At 42.7% G+C, this 19,704-nt stretch overlaps 1 protein-coding gene across 4 annotated transcripts in view; it reads right to left on the bottom strand.

The window, feature by feature from the left end:
* Positions 1 to 18,803, bottom strand: part of ppp2r5d (protein phosphatase 2, regulatory subunit B', delta) — a 137,036-nt gene extending 118,233 nt beyond the window's left edge. For 2 of the 4 annotated variants that reach the window (XM_072248846.1, XM_072248825.1), the window contains exons 1-3: positions 18,704 to 18,803; positions 15,818 to 15,906; positions 4,415 to 4,480 (exon numbers count right to left, since the gene is read on the bottom strand). Coding sequence is in view for 2 of the 4 variants with exons in the window: in XM_072248825.1 (XP_072104926.1) it covers positions 4,415 to 4,480; positions 15,818 to 15,871 (120 nt within the window). In the remaining 2 variants the exon portion in view is untranslated. Of the gene's footprint in view, positions 1 to 4,283; positions 4,374 to 4,414; positions 4,481 to 4,629; positions 4,757 to 15,817; positions 15,907 to 18,703 lie in introns of those variants that run through there. The other 2 variants (XM_072248841.1, XM_072248833.1) reach the window with 2 other exon arrangements.
* Between the last annotated feature and the right edge of the window lie 901 nt (positions 18,804 to 19,704).

Below are 19,704 nucleotides of genomic sequence, written 5' to 3'. Positions count from 1 at the left end.
CCACAGATACCTACCCCTGCCACTTGAAAATTTCTTTCTTTGTGGGTCATAGCTGTCCTGTGCCTTGTGAACTATTTCCAGACACTTCAGCCATTTCTGCACTGCTGTCATCCCTACCAGTATTCCCCTCCAATCCTCTTGGGTAAGCTCTTCTCTCATGCCTCTGTAATTCCCTTTATTCCATTGTGATACAGATACAAGTCAATTATGCTTCTACCTCTCAAACTGCACTACAATTTCAATCATATTATGATCACTAACTCCCAAGGGTTCCTTTACCTTAAGCTCCCTAATAAGATCTGGGTTATTACATAACACCCAATATAAGATTGCCTTTCCCCAAGTAGGATCAAACACAAGCTGCTCTAAAAAGCCATCTTGTAGGCACTCAACAAATTCCCCTTCTTGCGATCTGACACCAAAGTGATTTTTCCAATCCCCTTGCAATTTGAAGTCCCCGATTACAATTGTGTCATTACTCTTATTACATGCCTTTTCCTGCAGTGACATTTATGAACATCTGGCAGGAGTACAAGGTCAAGCTGGGCAATATGTATGGTTTGTAAAATAGCTCATAAGACATGATCAGATAGCAGTTTATGACAAGGTGCTTTCCTAAAATCTAAATCCTCAACAGAATTTTAATGTTAAGGCAAAGTCACATTTGACTTACAAAAGAAATCCATTCCAAATGCCCTGAATTAATCTACACATTGTGTACCTTTATTTCTACACCTAAAGTGGCACTAATCCAATCACTTCCAACCTTACTGAAAGAAAGCACTGATGTGAAGTGCCAGATGGCTTAAGCCTGTTTCCATGTTCAAAATATCCTTTGATTCTATCCATTCAAATGTCCCTGATGAATACGAATGCAGGAAATGTGTTCAGCTGCAGCCCCTCCCAGGCTACGTGGATCAGTTGGAAGCAGAGTGTCACAGACTAGTTTCAAGGAACAGGGGATGCTAAAGTTTCAATGACATAAATGGAAGAGCACCAGGAGCGTCAAACAAGTGGTGCAGGAGACCCCTGTAAGTCTACCCCCCTCAAAAAAAAACTATTGTTTTAGATACTGTTGGAGGGAACAATTTCCCAGGAGAAAAATGACAGCAGCAGCCAAATCAGTGGCAACACAACTGGCTGTGGTACAACAGAGCTGGTCAAAGACTGGGTGAGCAACAGCAACAGGGGATCTTTAGTCAGGTGCACAGGTCAGTGCTTGTAGCTACAAGTGTGACTCCAGGATGGTGCTTTGTCTTCTGGTGCAAGGATGAAAGATGCCTCAGAGCATCCACGGAATATTCTAATAGGAGAGGGTGAGCAGCCAGACAGCATGGTCCTCATGGTAAGCAAAGGGAGTAAGAAAAGGTCCTGCAAAGAAAATTTAGGGAGTTAAATAGAAAGTAAAATAACAGAACTTCCATAGTTGTCATTTCAGGAGTACTCCCTGCAGCATATGGCAATGGAGTAAGAAATAGGTAGATGATACAGCTGAATGTGTAGCTAACTCACTGGATTCTCCTGCAGGGGAGGTGGGACCTGTGCAACAACAGGTTGCACCAAAACTGGAAGGGCACCAAAATCCTCACAGGAAGTTAGCTAGTGCCACTCAGGATAGTTTTAACCAACGTGGGAGGAGTGGGAACCAGAACAATAGGTCAGCAAGTGGAAAGACTGAGGGGACATAAAGTAAGGTGTGTTAGGTCAAGCAAGGCTGAAAAAGACAGGGATGGCCAAGTTAACGAACATGATGGGGTTGAAGGTAAAAGTGTACTTAGTTCAATGAGAGGAGTATTTTAGCAAGGAAGGTGAACTTAGGGCATCCGTTAGTAGGTAGAAGTACAATGTGGTGGCCATTGCAGAAACTTTGTTGAGAAGAACAGGACTGATAGTTTAGCACTCCAAGGTTCATGTTTCTGATGTGTGAGAGAAGAGTGCAAATTTCATAGTTGCACTTGGGACATCCTAGAGGGTCATCGAGTGAGGCAAAATGATCAGAGTTCAGCAATAAGAAAGATGCAACTGTAATAATGGGGTTATACAAACTAGACCTCTGGAGCCGGTCAGAAATAAAAGGACAGATACACAGGCAGCTAATGGAAAGATGCAAAAATAACAATTACTGTAGTCGGTAATTGTAATTTCCCAAATCTAGATCGGGGTTCCCTTCGTGCCAGAGGCTTAAGTGGGGCAGAATTTGTTTGCTGCATCCAACAGTTTCTTGTTGCTATACTGCACGTAGTCCACAGAAGGGGTCATACTAACCCTTGTATTAGCAACTGTCCTTATGACAATAGAAATGTTTAGAATCATATCCCTGTCGCTGCCTCCACACCTAGGTTAATTTTGACATTTAATTATTCCTATTCTTTTCTCAAATCCTCTAAGATTTGTTTCTTTGTCATTTTGCAATACACATATTTGCCTCCTTAATTTGCTTTTTAGCTTGACACTGCACTTATTTTAAAACAATGCTTTCAATATCACTCATACTTCCTTCTTCTCACTCAACTCTGTGCTCCTCCTCTGAGCTGCACAACTCCAGTTGCCCAAGTTCATTGCTTAAATTCTTCAAGTACAAAACCCTTGTGCTACACACAGATAGAAAGAGTTCCTTGAACACATGGAGGGTGTAGACATCATAACATTTTACAAATATGCGGTTCCAGTTAACACTACAGCTACTGAAATCCAAGTTATTTAGCTGAAGCTTAAGCTCCCTCAAGCTGCCCAGATGGAGTTTTAACCATTTTCAAGATCCTGTCTGAAGCCTCGCCTCAACTCAACTTTGAAATATTGTTGCATTTTCATTATTGAAGCAAATCCTGGAACAACAGTCTGGAAGCCAATATAATAAAAAGGGTTGACAAATCAACTTGTCACCAAATTCAAGAACAAACAGGAGCAGCCAATAAATGCTAGCCTTGCAGTGGCATTCATTGAATAAAGCATCCATGTCCAAATCATTAATTTGTCTTGAATACTAGTTCCCAAATTTTGCTACCTTGAGTAATTATATCTCTCTCCTTTAGCTTACAGATTGATTTGATTAAAAATCAAAATGGTTGGGGAGGGGAGGAGATTAGTGGAGAGTAAAAGGAGATCAGATTAGCTAAGCTGTATCTCTACCATACCTATTACTTTGTCATGGTGCAAGCAAGCAGAGGGCATATAATTTTGGACAATCCCTTTTTTAATTACTTCTTAATCAATCCTGGTAATTAAAACCCAAACACAAAATCCATGAGCCAATATACCAGCTTACTGACTAACATCAGTGAACAAAGCCAGAGACCTTATAGGTATACCTGCTCCATAATGCAAATATCTCATCGGCCAATCATGTGGCAACAATTCAATGCATTTAAGCATGCAGACCTGGTCAAGGGGTTCAGTTGTTGTGCAGACCAAACATCAGAATGGGAAAGAAATATGATCCAAGTGACTTTGACTATGAAATGATTGTTGGTGCCAGATGGTACAGTCTGAGTATCTCTGAACTGCTGATCTCCTGGGATTTTCACACACAGTCTCTAAAGTTTAGAAAATTGATTGAGCAGCAGTTCTGTAAGTGAAAATGCCTTGTTAATGGGAGATGTCAGAGAACAGCCAGACTGGTCCAAGATGACAATAACTCAAATAACCATATACTGTAACAGTGGTGTGGAGAAGTCACCGATAACCAATGAAGTAGCCACAGAGTCTATAATCTGTCAACTTCACTGATTTCCCATTTGACCTGCATATAAAAAGGTCAATTTACAATTCTAACCACAAAATCACGACACCCCTCTCCTTTTTCAACAGCTTTCACCAGTACTGCTCAGCTGATTTCTAGAAGAATCAGTACAAAAGATATCATCAACACAAAAGCTGTCTGACACCTCCACAGCTCCTTAAATTGTGCAGGAATTATTTCCCTGCTGCCAAATCCCTGTATAACCGTTTCAGCTATGAACAATCCATAAATGCAGTATTTTTTTCAAAACATTAAGTGGTCATTATTAATCTGCTATCCAATCAAAACACAAGGTTGTGAAGCTTAATCCGCCCACCCAACCACTGCAGAATCCTGTGTGACGAAGGGTGGGGGCTGGAATTTGATGTGAGTTCCCTTGCATGGGAATTGTGTAAAATGTCCTTTGTCAGAGCCAAGGTATAGAAACCATCTAATGCAGCCATAACGCTGACGGCCGAGCCTCATACCTGTTCTCTCCAGCAGGGGGGAGGGAAGCAACCTTCTCCCCAAGGGTTGCACTCCCTTCCTTACCCCACCCACATACCCTATTTTGCCCTCCGTGACCACTCCGCCTGCTCCAGTCCCGGGCCCTCGGGAAACAAAGAAGGAGGGAGTACGACCAGCCTAGGCCCTGGAGGAGATGACGGTGGCGGCGCCCTGCCATTGGACGTATACCTCTTCCGCGTTCTCTGTGCCATCCTTGCCGCCGCTCTTGGAACTCTTGCCGGGTTTGCTGGGCTCCTGCGGGGCAGAGAAAGAAAACACACAAGAGTCGGTGCCCGTTACATCGACCAGTGGAGATTGTTTGGTTAATTAATTAATTAGCAAAGAGGTACTGCGGAGGAAGGCCGCTGCTCCTTCTCCAGACCGGCCTAGCAGTCGCCCGCTACCTTGTCCTTCTTGCTTTTATTCGGCATCCTGCTGCGTTCGTTCCCCCGGCCGTTTCTTCCCTCCGTCCGCTCCAGCTCCCGCCGCTGCCCAGGCTACAGGCCGCGCGCGCACGCGCTAATAGGCCAAGCGCGCGCGCATCCGCTCGCTTTCTCTCCGCCCTCTTTTTCTCGAAAACGATTGGACGAGGTGGCACCTTTTCTTCTTTCCCCCTTTCTCACATGCGCTGTTTTATTGGGCAGATTCAAGCGCTGCATCAGTCATTGGCTGGGTCTCGGACCGCCTTCTGAGACTGACGATACACCTGGACTATTGGATGCTCTGATTGGCCAATGGCCGGGCGATTCTGACCCGATTTCCATTGGCTTGATGAGAGGGGCGTGTCAGCACTCAGCAAAGCAACCAATGGACTTTGCGGCAAAGGCAGTCACTTGGGAGGATGAGAGCGGCCTGTCACACTACGCATTTAGCATACGATCAGCAGCATTCTCCTACTGCTTCTGCAGGAACGAGAGGTAGTTCCTATTTTACACCCTTCTGCTGGTCCAAGCTGAGGAGCTGCTTTGTGCAACGGGATGAGACGTGCTCACACTTTTTCTTCTACAAAAGCTGATGGGGAAGCACAGTGATCTACGGCCTTAAGGAAGAGGATGGTCAGTGCTGTGCGTTAGGATGAGCATGGACCTGCTGGAAGGGTGGATGATATAATTCTCGCCGAAAAATTGTTAGACTCCATTGCAGAAGGCCAATATCACCCTTAACAAGCGGGTGGGGTGGAGGGAAATCAGACCTATTTCACTGTGGAACTTAAGACTATAAGATCCTGTCCAAGACCATTGCCAACGGGGTTAAGTCTGCTTTGGGACCTGGGACACATCACAACTGCGCTGTATGAGACAGCACAACCTTGGCAAATCAGGGGTACTAGTGCCTACGTGTAGGACAGAGGGGTGGACGCTTTTAACACGATACCAGACGTACATGATGGATATGTACTCCAAAATGGGTTTCGGGTGGGGGGGATCCGGCAGTTCGGGGAGAAAGGTGTAAAGAATGATAACTTAGAATATAAAACACTACAACACAAGCCCTTCGGCCCACTATGTTGTACAAACCCTTTAACCTACTTCAAGAGCAATCTACCCCTTCTGCACACAAAGTCCTCCATTTTTTCATCCACGTACCTAAGAATCTTTTTAATGTCCCTGAATTAAATGCCTCTGCCAGTGCGCCCAGCAATACATTCCATACACTTAGCACTGCGTTAAAAAAAAACCCTCCTTCACTCCAAAGAGAAAAACCCTAGCTCATTCAGCTATATAAGAAATCCATTCTGTTCCAGGTAACATCCTAGTAAATCTCATGTGCACCCTCTCTGAAGCTTCTACATCCTCCCTTTAATGAAGTGAGCAGAACTGAGCACAATATTCCAAGTGTGGTCTGACCAGTTTTATAGAGCTGCTACATTCACAGCTCTAGAACTCAACCTCCAGAATAATGAATGAAGGCCAACCATTTTGTTTAACCACCCCATCAATTTGCATGGCAACTTTGAGGGACCTATGGATGTAAACTTGAAGATCCCTCTGCTTCCCCCACATTACTAAGAATCCTGCCATTAACTTAGTATCTGCTTTCAAGTTCGACCTTCCAAACTGCCCATTCTCACTTTTCCAGACTGAACTCTTATCTGCCACTTCTCAGCCCAGTTCTGCTATTGTTCTGTTATTACCTACTCACCCTGCTACACTATCCAAAAGTACTAACCTTCATGTCATCTACAAACTTACCACTCACTTTTCCATTCCCTCATCCGTCACTTAGAAAAATCACAAAAAACACAAGTCGCAGAACACCACGAGTCACAACCCTCCAGACAGAATACACTCCATCTACTACCACCCCCTGCCTTCTGTGGGTAAGCCAATTCTGAATCCACACAGCCAATTTTCCCTGGATCCCATGCCTCCTAACTTTCTGAACCAGCCTACCATGAGGAACTTTGTCAAACACCTTACTAAAATCCAAATACATCACATCCAGTCTTCTATCTTTATCGACAAGTCAATCAGGCTCCTAAGGCATCCCCTGCCCTTGAGAAAACCATGCTAACGATCTCTAGCCAGACTATGTTTCTCCAAACGTTTGTATATCGTGTCTCTAAGAGTCTTCTCCAATCGTTATTTCCCCCACCACTGAGTTAAGACTCCCTGGTCAATAATTCCTAGAATTAACCCTATTACTTTTCTTGAACAAAGGACTAACATTTATCACCCTCCAATCCACTGCTGTGGCCAGTGAGGAAGCAAGATATGAGAATCATCAACCCTGCTTCAGTTTAGACTTGATGAATTTGAACTACACCATAGATATCAGTGTAAAGCAATTAAATCTGATGCCTGATTCATAGAACAGTACAGACCCTTTGCCCGACAATGTTGTGCTGACCTATTAACTTACTCAAAGATCAACCTAACCTTTCCTGCCCACATAGCTCTCCATTTTTCTTTTAATCCATAAGCCTAGAAGATAGGGGGTATGTCAAAGGTACATTTTTAAAAAATACAGTGTTAGTGCGTTCCATGCACTTGTCATGGGCGGTGGTAAGAGGCAGATACATTAGAGACATCTAAGACACTCTACAATAGGCTCATAGATTAAAGAAGAAGAGCTATGTGGGAGGGAAGGGTTAGATTGATCTTGGAGTAGGTTAAAGGGCCAACACAGCATTGTTAGCCAAAGGGTCTGTACTGATCTTTGAATCAGACATTAGATTCAATTGCTTTACACTGCTGCAGTTCAAATTCATCAAGTCTGAACTCAGGCAGGGTTGTCCATTTTCACATCTTGTTTGTGTGCTGCACAGAACTCTCTGCCAAATCCTTCAGGAAAGATGAGAGCATAATAGAGGCGACATTGCCAGGCAATCACAACCTTACTGTACATGGATGATGCCGCATGCTTCTGCTTGTCTCCATGGTCAGTTCACAGATTGCTTAGTATCTGACTAGTTTGAGTTGGTATCGGAAGCCAGAGTCAACTACAGAAAGACCAAGGCTATGCTCTTTGATAACTAGCCTTAGCAATCCAATGTCCCCTTTACTGTCAGCCTGAAACAAGTTGGTCTTCTAGCACATAACGTCAGATCTTGGCAGTTGGTCATTAGGTGTGATATGCTGCAGGGCTGCTGCACTTGGTGCAAGTGTGCCCTGATCTTTGCTCTCCAGAGAATCAGCATAAAGGTGGACCCAACATTGCCCTCATCGTGATGGCCACCTTCTTGTGGAGCTGTATCAGGCAATGTGTGGACCCAAAATATGTGGGCATCAAGTGTCACTATATACTGATGTTCCACCTGTCCCCATTTTTTGTGGAAGATAGGTCTGACCCCTCAACCACACAATGCCCCAGTCAGCTGGATGTTACCACACAAACTGTACTTTGTGGAAGAATTCTTATAAGTAAACCATTGACCATAAGTCCATCAAGCAGTGTTCAGTGTGGAATATGCTGCAGACACTGGGACAAGGACATGGACACTAAGGAGACTGGGTTTGTTCCCCGATTGCCTCATTGCCAGGTCTAACCAACAAACATCAATCAAGACCTTGCTTGCCTGGCAGTGAGTGGACCCTCCCAGCCAGAGCTTTCCTCCACTGAGAAACAACATACAACATCATCCCTAATGTCCCTAACCCTTGGAATGGCTGTGATGGGGAAGAAAGAGTTACCCACCACTTTGCAGAATGTGAATTTGCTAAGAGGGTAAGGAGATGGCTGCAATGGTCCTGGAACATCCTGCACAGCAGTGTAACAGAGGACTTTGATCTATGTCCTCTTCCCACAGACACACACTGAGCAAACCAAGTAATGCTGGAGGGTTATCAACCTTTAGTCTGCCTGAAACATTTTGGTGGTCCAGCACTGCATCATTTCCTAAGTGGATGCTACAGACTGGTTCAGGGGTATGTGCAGTGAAACTCAGTGTCACCCATGCTGAGGCTCTGTGGGAAAGGACCCCGTAACAACTCTTTTTGCTAGTGCACATGATGAATTAGAGTTGGGTGGGGGGAAGCCCCTTACTATCAATGCATAATCACCTCAGGGAGCCAAATGAGCCACATGATGGCGTGTTGTTTTGTGTTCTTTTTCTCTCTTTGAAGTTACAGTACTGAATGCACTGACCATGAATGTAAAGGTTTTTTTTGCACTGTTTCTTTCTGTGTGTGTGTGTGTGTGTGTGTGTGTGTGTGTGTGTGTGTGTGTGTGTGTGTGTGTGTGTATATATATATATATATATATATATATGTATATGATGATGAATAAAGTCTATTTAGAAATTTTTAAAAGATCCAAGCTGACCAGGCAGGCATTCTCCCATCTCTCTGACACAGTAGCTGATGGTATCCCTGAGGCCATCACAAGATTTTCCTATAGGATGCAGCACAGGTTTAGTCTGGATGGATCACATGCCCCAGAGCAGACTTGACCTGATTGGCAAAGGCTTTGGATAATGGGTCTCTAGTTCCTGACATGCTGCCAACCCAAAGCACTGCACATCTCCAGTAGGTCCACACCCATCCAACCCCATTATTTTTGTTCCTCTCCGCGCCTGATGCGCAACCTTGCCACTCCTTTAGCATTTTGTCCATTTTTTTTACAAGGCTGATTTGCTAGCTCAGCACTCAACCCAGCACAGATGGAAAGCATGCAAATAACCAGTCCGATTCGAACGCAAGACCACTCCCCTCCAAGTCCAGTGCGGATGCCACTACACCACTATGCTCCCAGTAGTTTTAATCATGCTAAGGGAACGGTTGGAGCCAGACAACTCCTCCAAGGTCAGTGGCAGATCCAGGCGCTCCTGCTTGCTATCATCCAGCACCTCCATGGTAGAGGACAGAAAATTCTGGGAAGCTGTACTGTCTTTTGACTTTGTCTTAGAGATTGAGAAATATATATACAAGGAAGAAACTGTGCAAAAATCTTTTACAGTGTATTCATGATCAAACTTCAAAGTAATTTTTTTTATCAGAGTACATGTATGTTACCATATACAACCCTGATCTTCATTTTCTTGCAGGCATTTTAAAAAAATAGAATTTATGAAAAATTAGACAGTAAAACTGACAAAGACAAACTTTGCAAAAAAAAAAATTGAGAACCTGAATTGCAAATAGTCCTTGAAAATGAGTCTGTAAGTCACAGAATAATTCAGGGTAGTGATGAATGAAGTTGTCCAGGCCTGTTCAGGAACCTGGTAGTTGTACAGTATTAACCCTACTACCATTAAAATCATACAACCAGGGCACATTTGCCTGCACACTCTCTTGGCAAATCTATAGTCTGCAAGTGGTAGGTGACCATTTCTTCCCCACTGTAGCCACCCCAAAGGCAGCATACATTGGGACTGATGTCATCTGGAGGAGAGGAAAGCCCTGAGTAGGAAGTGGGAAACGCCCCTCTTACCACCTTGGTGCCTGTAGGTCAGAACTGGTGATAAGGCATTCTGTCAGATGGTTTGGACCATTTTCTCAGGGAAGAAAGGGAAGAAATCCAGCAAATCCATAGTGTCCTGATCCCAGGGTCTGCAGAACATTCCATGCTGACCACTGCCTGATAGACTGTGGACTAAGGTTTTTCCTTGGAAATACTCTTCCACAAAAGACAAGCAGTGCAGCAACTTCCAGCTGACTGGGACATTCCGCGGTAATGAGGCCAGTAGAACCTTAGCACATAGAGACATTTGGTGCCCACATACTTCGGATTCACACTTTGCCTGATATTACCACATAGAAAGGTGGTCATCAGGATGAGGGCCACGCTGGGTCCACTTTCTCCCCCATTCTCTGGGGACTTGCAGTGTGACCTGTCAGATTCACGCCATCTTGGATTCCCAGATAAATTGGAAGACATCACAGGTGATTACTGAGGCAGAGGAGCAGGATATAAACATTATTTCAGAAACAGACTTTATTAAAAATAAACACACATGCAACAAGTACAGCAATCATAACAGTTGTTGATAAGAACACAGCGTCCATGGTCCCAACTTTTGTCTGAACTTCCCAATCCACTCTTGTCAATTCTTGTTACATGCCTCAACTCCTTTGAACCAGAACCCCAGCACCTTCAGGTAATCATACCTGACAGTGAAAGGGATATTGGATCAGTCAGGCCTGTCGACAAGAACATAAGAGGGGTAATGCTGTCTCGCAGTGGAAACACACAAGAGAAAGCCTCCTTATACATGGATGATGTCATCATCTTCTGCTTGGATCCACAGTTATTTTGTAGATTGCTCAGCACCTGTGACTACGTTTGCATCAGAGGTTAGAATCAACTACAGGAAGAGCGAAGCCACAACATTACCCCTCTTATGTTCTTGTCCTTCCTGATGAATTCGGCAGAAGGTTCAACCCAATAAACAAAAACAAAACAGGGGAGGGAGAACAACCCTACCTTACTCCAGACTCGAAGGAGAAGCTTTCTGTTTCCCACCTATTAATTCTCACTTGTAAAGAACCGTTGGATCCAATTTCTGTATCTCTCCCCAAAATCTATTTTGGAGTGCATGTTCATCATGAACATGGGTGATATCCTGTCAAAGGCCTCCTCCTGTTTCAGTCTGACCAGGCAGGCATCCACTCGGCTGCCCTGCATACAAGTAACAGCAGTCCTGAGTATGGCAAGAACGTCCAAGACTCTCCTGCCTGGTACAGCACAGGTTTGGTCTGGGTGGTTCAACTGTCTCAGAACAGATTCGACCTGGCTGGCAATGGCCTTGGACAATGGATCTGCAATTCCTGATGTCATCCCACTCCTCCTCCTGCTTGTTGAGGGTAATGATGTCCTTCCTCATGGAAGCTGACATGATACCCACCAGAAGTGTGGTTCTACATACACCTGGCAGGTCCTGGCCCATTTAGTGCCACACAGCAGAGTGCAACTCTTCTTTTTCCTCACTCTTTACTTATGTTTCCACCTATCATCTACCAGCCTCTGTACCAAACACTCCCTTTACCCCATTTGTAAACATCTGCTGATCATCCCTACCTCACTTTTACCACTTTCCAGGCTTTGCCTCACCCCTCCTATTCAGTTTTATTTACTGGCTGTCTTTCCTCTCAGCCCTGTCCTGATGCAGGGTCTTGACCCAAAACTCTCTTGACTCTCTGATCTATGGGCTGTTCCCAAGGTCACGCACTGAAACAGTGGGAGGTCAGCAACTCAGTGATGCCCTTTGGTCTGCCCAACACTTGCTGGTCTTCCAGCACAAGATGTTTGTAAGGGAATGCTGCAAACTGACACAATTCAGGCTGCTGAGATGCACTGAGCTTCCTCTACGAAACATAAAGCACTGCAGAATTTTGTGGGAAAGGCTCTCAAACAACGAAAGGGGTATCCTTTCAAGGAGCCATGTGAGTGGCTATGGTGCTATACATGTTTATGTTTTCTTCTCTTTAAAAGCTAACATTACTGAATGTTGAATGTAATAACCATGAATGTAAAAGTTTCTTGCACTGTTTCTTCCTGGTATAATAAATAAATATATATATTATGAATAAATTCTACCTTTTTGAAAAATAAAAAAAAGACTTCCTCTCGCCAGAGATACAATGTGCCCAACACCCTTACATTTTGATCAGTCACAGACTGCGGCTTCTCCTGTGGCAACACTAATGAAGCACTCAGCATGCTTCAAGTAGATTGTACAAAACTCTCCAACTCCTTTTGGTAATCTCTAGTCCAAACTGTTCAGTGAGACATACATGTTGAGAATGCCGTATCCTGTCCAAAGTATTTGGCTGTGTAATTGGAGCTTAAATTTTGGAAAATATTTTTAAAATGCAGATGGAAATCTGAAATACAGCACAAGCTGGAAACTCTTAGTAGGTTCAGGCAGCATCTGTGGAAGGACAGTTAAAGTTTCAGATTCTGGAGCCTCCAACAGAAATGGGGCATTCCTGGAAAACGATTGGCAGTACATTTGGTCCTAATGTAGATTTTCATGCCTGACACATTCACTTCTCTTTCCACTAATACTACCTGACCTACCAAATGTTTCCAGCATTTTGTTTTTAGTTTAAATTTTAGGAAGACTGAAGCCTCTTTCTTTCATGAACTCCATTTCCCGAGCCATTCCTCTCCTTGCCAATGCCTGAGAGTAAATCAGGTTCTTCACCCAAGCCCAAGCTCCATTTTCAACTCTCTCCAATGATATTTATTTTTACCACCATAGCCATTTCTCGCAGCCATTCTCAACCATTGCTGAAACTACTATCTACACCATTCCTCCTCAAAATTAGATAATGTTCTTGATAGTGAAGTATCCATCGAGCTGTGCTGCACAAGATCTGCATGAAAACTAGGTTATAGATTACAGAGGGGATCTTGATCAGTTAGGGAAGTGGGTCATGGAGTGGCAAATGGATTTCAATACAGATAAGGCTAAGGTGATGGAATGAGGAAAGTGAAAGCAGTGCAGGACGAATATGATGAATGATAAGGCATGAGGGAGTGTAATGGACCAGAATGCCCTCGGAGTACAAGTGCATAATTTATTGAAAGCAGCATTACAGGCAGACAAGGTGATAACAAAGGTGCTTCACATACTGACCTTCATCAGTCAGGGCATTGAGTACAAGCTGGGATATCATGCTGCTGTTATACAAGTTGGAGAATTAGAATCAGATTTAGTATCACTAGCATATGCCATGAAACTTGTTTTCCAGCAGTACATAATTTTTGAAAAACTATGAATTACAAGAAGAAATCTATATGGACATTTAACTATGTAGTGCAAAAAGAGAGCCAAAAAAAGGTGAGGTATTGTCCATTCATAAATCTGACTGCAGAAGGGAAGAAGCTGTTCCTGAAATGTTGAGTGTCTCTCTTCAGACTCCTGTACCTCTTCCTTGATGGGAGCACTGAGAAAAGGGAATGTCCACAGTGATGTGGGGGTGGGGGTGGCCCTTCATGATGGATATCGCTGCCTTGAGGCATCACCTTTTGAAGATGTCCTTGATGCTGGGACAGATAGTCCCCACGATGGAGCTGGCTAAGTTTACAAATTCCTGCGGCTTTTCCCAATCTTATGCAGTGCCCCCTCCATACCAGACAGTGAATCAACCAGTTAGAATGCTCTCCTTGGTACACCTGTAGAAATTTGCAAGAGTTTTTGGAGACATACCAAGTCTCCTTGAACTCCTAATAAAATATAGCCACTATCATGCCTTCTTTGTAAAATATGCAAGGCCCAGGACAGACCTTTGGAGATGCTGACATCCAGGAACTTGAAATTGCTCATCCTTCCCACTGCTGATCCATTGATAAGGACTGGTGTTTGTTCCAGTGACTTTCCCTTCCTGAAGTCCATAATCAATACCTTGGTCTTACTGGCTTTGAGTGCAAGGTTGTGGTTGCATTACTACTCAACTAGCTGATCTATCTCATTCCTGTACGCTTCCTTGTCAGCATGGAAGATATGTTAGTTCCATTCCACACTGACTGTCGTCTCCCAGTGAAGAAGTCAAAGATATAGTTGCGGAGGAAGATACCATGGTCAAGGTTTTGGAGCTTTTTGATTAGAACTGAGGGCATGATTGCATTGAACACTGAGCTGAAACAAATAAACAGCAGTCCGATGTAGGTATTGCTGTTGTCCAGATGATCCAAGGCCGAGTGGAGAGCCAGTGAGATTAAATCTGCTGTAGACCTATTGTGGCGATAGGCAAATTACAGCAGGTCCAGGTCCTTGCTTAAGCAAGAGTTGATTCTGGCCATGGCCAACCTCTCAAAGTGCTTTATCACAGTAGATGTGAGTGCAACTGGGTTTCAGTCATTGAGGCAGCTCACTCTGCTCTTCTTTGGCACTGGTATGATTGTCACCCTTTTGAAGCAGGTGGGAACCTCCAACTGCAGCAGAGAGCGAAGATGTCCTTGAACACTCCCACCAGTTGGTTAGCACAGGTTTTCAATGTCCTACCAGGCCACACTTGGAATACTGTGTAGAGTTTTGGTTATTCTGTTCTAGGAAAGATATAGTTAAAATGTAAAGAGTACAGAAAATGTTTGAGAGAATGGTGCCAGCATTAGAGAGTCCGAGTTATGAGTTACAGGGAAAGGTTGGCCAAGCTAGCTTTTTATTCCTTGGAATATAGGAGAAATGGAGGTGGTGGTGGGGAGGGGGTGGGTGTGACCTTAACAGAGGTATTTAAAATTATGAGAGGCATAGGTAAGGTGGGTCGTAGCAATCTTTTACCCAGGGTAGGAGGCATAGAGGGTGAGAGGGGAAATATTTAAAAAGAACCTGAGGGGCAACTTTTTCCATGCGGATTGTGGTGATAATATGGAGTGAGCTGCCACAGGAAGTCATTGAAGCAGGTACAGTAGAACCATTTAAGAAGCATTGATAAGTACAGGGAGGGCTGGGGCTTGGAGGGATATGGGACCATCTGAGTTAAACACATAGTTGGCATGGACTTGTTGGGCCAAAGGGCCTATATCCAAGTTGTATTACTCTAAGAAAATGTGTGAAATTTCTGAAACTTTTCATTCTTTTTCTAACAGTTATTCTCTGACCAGCTGAGAGCATTTACAACAGTTTGATAGTATTTTGGATTTTTAGCATCTGCAATATTTTGTTAAAAAATGTACTTCTGTCCTAATGGGTTCACAAAAACCTTTCATATACAATTTGAATTGGTAACACTTTGATTTTAAACCCATTTTTATTTTCAAATTCTTCCATTATCTCCTTTACCTTCACCAACATCTCCCAGTCCTACAATCAATAATGCTGGCTGCATCAACATCCTTCCCTCAAACCTGAATCTCTCCAGCATCCCCTCTTCCCTTGATCAAATGTTCACAGATACAACTGCCCATGGTTTTTGTCATCTGCACCAATATGTCCTTTGTAACAATCAAATTTTGTTTGATAATGTGAATGGCCTTTGGGATATGGGTAAATTGAAGTTCCTATATAAATGCAGATTTCATGGTCTTTCCCACAGTTAAACAATAAATGTCGTACCAAAGTGAAAAGCTGGTGTTGGAAATCTGAAATCTCCAAGAGGTTGCTGTTTTTCCCCTTTAAGTTTGGGCAAATACTGCAAATATGCAGCAACTGGCCATGAATGCGCTAACCAAACTTAATGTTATGTGAATTTAAAAAAAAATTCTTACTGCAGAGATGGAAGCCATTTGACCAATTGTGCTTCTGTTATTTCGTTGAACCATTCCAGCTTGTAAGAAAATATTCTCCCATTTCTTCTCTGCACAGAATACATTTTTAAAAATAAAATTATTCACCTACAATACAGTGGAAAACACTAATATTCAGCAAATTAGGTAGCATCCAACATTATGTACTGGCTACGATCCTTCAAGGTCAGATTACTGCCTGAACTTCGGAGTACGTCCTGCACATTTTTTTTCTTCTGATTTCTCAAACACTGGACAGTTGTCTTGCTGATGTAGTTCATAAGGTTGGAGGTTTGGTGAGCAGACAATGTAGTGGGACTTATGTAAGGAATTCTCAAGAATAAAATAGCCGAACAATCATAAAAGCAGCTATATTTAAACTGCAGTAATGAAAGACAGGAGATCAGCCACATAGACATGAACTTAGATCCAGCATTTAATCAAAAGGTATAATTTTGAGATTAAATTCCAATAAACAAGGCTACACCTGACAATTGGGATATTGGGTAAGTAATTACATTCATGATATTAAGAATAGACTACTTGTAAATTTAACCATTATATGCAGTTATTAGGATGCCCAGAAATAGTTGTATCTTTGTCTACTGTGGAGTATCACTCCCAATGTACCATGTACAAGAACCTGCAATTGCCGGATGTTTCACAAATCTCCTGGGTTGAGGAAAAAAATTTGGACTAAAGTTCATAACTTTATATATTGTAATCCCCATGGAATCTCTCTTTCCTTCTGTTCCTCCTCATTTCAGAATGGACTGGTCATCTCCACAAACCCTTTTAACCTCCTTGCATCAGAGTCAGAACTGTACAGTGGCCCTGCATGCTTATGATAAAGTTTGGCAGTCTGACTCCAAATGGTTATCTTAGAAAAGTCACAGATTGTGCCAGGAAAAATAAACTAAAGCAACTCTTGCAGTATTAGCTGTTGAAAAACTTCCCATAGTCTGCATGAAATCTGTAAGTCTTCATGTCCCATGTTCTTTTGGGTAGGGGAGTGTAAAATTATAAGGCAAAGGTTTTATGGTGAGTGGGAATATATTTAAAGAAGGTCTGAGAGGCAAGTGTTTTTCACACAGAGTGGTAGGGAAATGAAATAAGCTGCTAGAGGAGTAGAAATAGGTGCAACAACAATGTTTACAAGGAAATTGGGCAAGGGTAGAGGGATATGGATCTAATGCAGGAAAAAATGGGATTGTTATAGACATACATCATTGCTGACATGGACAACTTCTTTTGGCCCTAATTTTGTGCTGTACAGCTCCAACTCCATGAAGCAAGGATGGATTGGAATGGGGAGAAGGGTTGTGGAGATGATTGGTGCATTCTGAAATTCGTAATGGACAATAGGAAGGACATAGTCCAGGGTGACTATAACAAATTAAGTTAAACCAAAAATTTAAATAGTACCAATGAAAGTCTAAATAATGAAGTTATTTCAACAGAGTAGGGGCCACCATCAAATCCAGAGGGAGTGTTGCCAAGGTCAGACACTGAAGCACCAGATTTGTACTTGATCAGGATGATGTAGTCTGGAAACCAGAAATGGATGGCCTATTTTTATTTCAATATAACAGGCAAAAACATTTAGACATATACAGTGACAATCACTGAAAACTAGTAAGTCTCCACAACAGCAGCAGATAAGATGTGGAACCCAGTTTAAATGACATCAGTTGAGAGAGAAATCACTGAAAGAGATACACAAGACTTGCATTAACTACTGTCACCTTGTACAGCATTTAAGCAGCACGCCTGTGTCTCGTCAAAGCGATCTTTCACCTACAACATCTCCTTCTACTGAGGTCGCACTCTCAAGCTATCTTTCTCAGGATTCACAAGGGTACCCTTTTATTCATTTACAGGATTACTGATATTTTCATCATTTAATGCCCATCCCATATTATACTAGCTCCAAGAAGCCAACTAGGCTATTTCAAAGAGAATTTGTTCTATTGAACAGAATGATTTCCTCAGATAACAAGGTGAGAATAAAAACAACTCATGCACTGATCAATAGTTTGGACATCTGCATAGTTTGGGAAATATACCTATTGTGGCACTATTGTTAATCAGTCAGAATCTGACTTGCTTAATCCCCTGCCCTCTGTGGATTTCACTCCTTTAGAACTATACTCTGCTTATAAATTTATCTGGTATCCTTTTGTCTAGATCTTTCTGTGTTGGTTTTCCTTGTAACCATGTCCAACAACCCAAACGTGCATATTTTCGGTACCATGCCACTACAAGAACACAGAGCAGTTTATTTGCAACTTACCATGTGTTCCTATGTTGGTGCATGCACTTTTATTGACAGTATTGATCAACAATCTGCTGAAGGAACTTAGTGGGTTCAACAGCATCTGCGTGTGGAAAGGAATTGTTGATGTTTCGGGTTAAAATCCTGCATAAGGACTAACAGTGGAGAGGGACCATTGCTATATAGAGGAATAGTGAGATAGAGGCCAGAAGTGGATGGTGGACTCAAAGTGTGTGTCTGTGTGTGTGTATTCTTTTCTACTGGGCCCACATTTCCTACTTGACCCAGGTCATTTGTCCTTGTTTTGATAAGGTTATCTTTGCTATTTGTTCACTTACAGGTTTTCTTCCCACCATCCAGCTCCCCCTCAATGATTACAGAGTAGATACCTCACAATATTTAACTGCTAAATCTCAACCATCTTCTTAAAAGACCCATCTCAACTTCAGGTTTAATCATCTGTACCCTTAACTGACACATGCACTTCCTTTCCGAAGTTCTAACTGCAGACCTCTACAAGCATGGCTACGTTAGCTGATTAGTTACAAATATTATTTTTGAAGTTTTAAATTCTTCCCCTTTATAGTCCTTACCTTTTAAGTCTTGAACATGTGTACTGTGCCACTCTCCAAATGATTCATCAGTGTCAGCATTAAGCGCAAGGTAATATATCTTGGTAGAATGTGGAAACAAACCAGATATGCCTCAGAAAAGCTCTGAAATGAAGGAGGAGGCTGGGAGAGGATCTGAGGACAGAGATACATAAATCACTAAATATAATGACACAGGTTAATGCAGCAATGATAAAGCCACCAAAGCTTGAGCTGATTTTTGGAAACGTAAAATTGAAGGACAGAACTTATGTTAAAACAAATATTCATCATCAATGCACAGTAAAGTTCCAGTATCCATATTACAAAATATTGATTGGGCATAGAACAGTACAGCACATTCAGGCCCTTTGGCCCAGGATGTCGTGCCTACCTTTTAACCTACCCCAAGATCAATCTGTTTTCTCTCCCACATGGCCCTCCATTTTTCTTTCATCCATATGCCTATCTAAGGGTCTCTTAGATCTCCCTAATATATTCACCTCTACCAGTAACCCCTGGCTGTGCAATCCACACACTTCTCACACTCTTAAAAACTTAACTTTGAAATCCCAGTACTTTCCTCCAATCACATTATATGCCTTCTCATGTTAGCCATGTGTGCCCTGGGAAAAAGGAGCTAGCTGTCCCCTCTGTATATACCTCTAGTCATCCCTCTCCTATCAAGTTATGCACTTTTATCAAGTATTCTTTAAAAAAGTAATTCACAACCTTGAAGGGTGTCCTGAACAACTTTGAACTGTCAATAGGCAAGATAGGAAGGTAATGGAGATGATGCTTTCACTTGCAGGAGACCAAAGCATCATTGCAAGAAAATCAATGTCCAGGCTTCCAGGGTAGAAAATCCCAAAGGTTCACTGCCCTTTAAATGAAGATATGTCACTTCCATCCAAAATAACCTGACCCTCATCTTGAGACTGGGACCACCAGTTCAAGACTTCTCAGCCTAGAGAAACATCCTCACCGTATCTATCTTGTCAAGT

Source organism: Mobula birostris, chromosome 2, assembly GCF_030028105.1.
Source record: "Mobula birostris isolate sMobBir1 chromosome 2, sMobBir1.hap1, whole genome shotgun sequence".
In the NCBI taxonomy this organism is placed as follows: Eukaryota; Metazoa; Chordata; class Chondrichthyes; order Myliobatiformes; family Myliobatidae; genus Mobula; species Mobula birostris.
Note: the sequence above shows the minus strand (reverse complement) of the source record. Positions and strands in the feature narration are given on the sequence as shown.